This window comes from Poecilia formosa, unplaced genomic scaffold, assembly GCF_000485575.1.
Source record: "Poecilia formosa unplaced genomic scaffold, Poecilia_formosa-5.1.2 Scaffold1010, whole genome shotgun sequence".
Lineage (NCBI taxonomy): Eukaryota > Metazoa > Chordata > Actinopteri > Cyprinodontiformes > Poeciliidae > Poecilia > Poecilia formosa.
The window spans coordinates 25,281-26,433 of record NW_006800949.1 but is presented as its reverse complement, the minus strand read 5'-3'; the positions used below and the strand labels follow the sequence as shown (position 1 = coordinate 26,433).

Genomic DNA, 1,153 nt, shown 5'->3' with positions numbered 1-1,153 from the left:
GAACCAGCAGAAACCCGCCGTCCTCTCCAAACCGGGCGGTTCTGTTATGTCAACAATAAGGAGGAGTAATCTGCTGCTTGTCTCTGTGTTCATGAACACCAGAGAGGCAGAACGTGTGTTCAGTCAGAGCNCTGACCTGTGTCATGTTCTTAAAGTCGATGAGGTAGCAGAAGCCGAGCGGCGTCAGGTCCAGGCAGGTCTGCTGGCGGCTGTGGGCGCTTTCGATGGCGATGGCCACCTCCATGTCGTACGGCGTCCATGTTCCCGCGTCGTTCTCCCACTCCCACTGCCAGCCCTGACCCGGGGCGGAGACCGGGTCGTAGAAGGTCCTCCGGACCGGACGGATGGTTCCTGGAACAGAAAAAAGGAAATAACGTTCCTGATGTTGCTTCATCCAGTGATGGCGTCAGGACTTTAGAGAAGTCTTTCTTTGGGTTTTCCTCTGAGTTCTGCTGGGACTGTTCAGACCCACAGATCAGATTTCTGCTACAAATTAATATTTTTAGGTTTTGTGTCTCAGAAATGCAGAAGGATTTCTGAGACACGAAATCCTGACTTCTCTGTCAGAGATGTCAGTATTTTTCCCGAGTCGTGTCCTCTGAGGCTGCATGCATGACTTTCATTAACATACTTGGACTGAAGGGAAAACGCCCTCCCAGCTCCATGCAGTCATTCTGAGATCACATTTTAAAGCAGGACTTTCATCTGTTCAGCTTTATTCTGATGTTTCACATTCAGGCCCAAATAAATAATCCAAAAACAAGCCAATAAATATCCCTAAACCCCAATAAACCAACGGAACAATGGCTCTCTGTGCCGCGCCGGCGGCAGGACGGCGGTTCAACCAGCCAGAAACTAAACCCGTCTCCAAGGCAACGGGCTGATCAGCCGGCAGCAGAAAGACGTGATCATGAGGACATGAAGAGAACGACGGACTGCAGAACCGAACGCTGCGACTCGGTTTGACCCGCAAGAACAGAAGATAAAGATCCAAAGAACCCAGCAGAACATCAAATGTTCATCAGCAGCTGATGACTCTGAATGATCGACTTCATCGTCCGTATCGTTTGATATGTGGGCCGACACTAAGAACCGATTACAACCACCATGCTGCCCTGTGTGTGTTTCTGCAGGGGGAGGAGCTTGGTCACGT

General features: G+C 50.5%; 1 protein-coding gene across 3 annotated transcripts in view; it reads right to left on the bottom strand.

Annotated features, from left to right (window-relative positions):
• Window positions 1-1,153, bottom strand: part of LOC103132352 (E3 ubiquitin-protein ligase DTX1-like) — a 31,184-nt gene that overhangs the window by 16,719 nt on the left and 13,312 nt on the right. For all 3 annotated transcript variants that reach the window (XM_007544142.2, XM_016667334.1, XM_007544143.2), the window contains exon 3: window positions 137-351. In XM_007544142.2, the coding sequence (XP_007544204.1) occupies window positions 137-351 (215 nt within the window). The remainder of the gene's footprint in view (window positions 1-136; window positions 352-1,153) is intronic.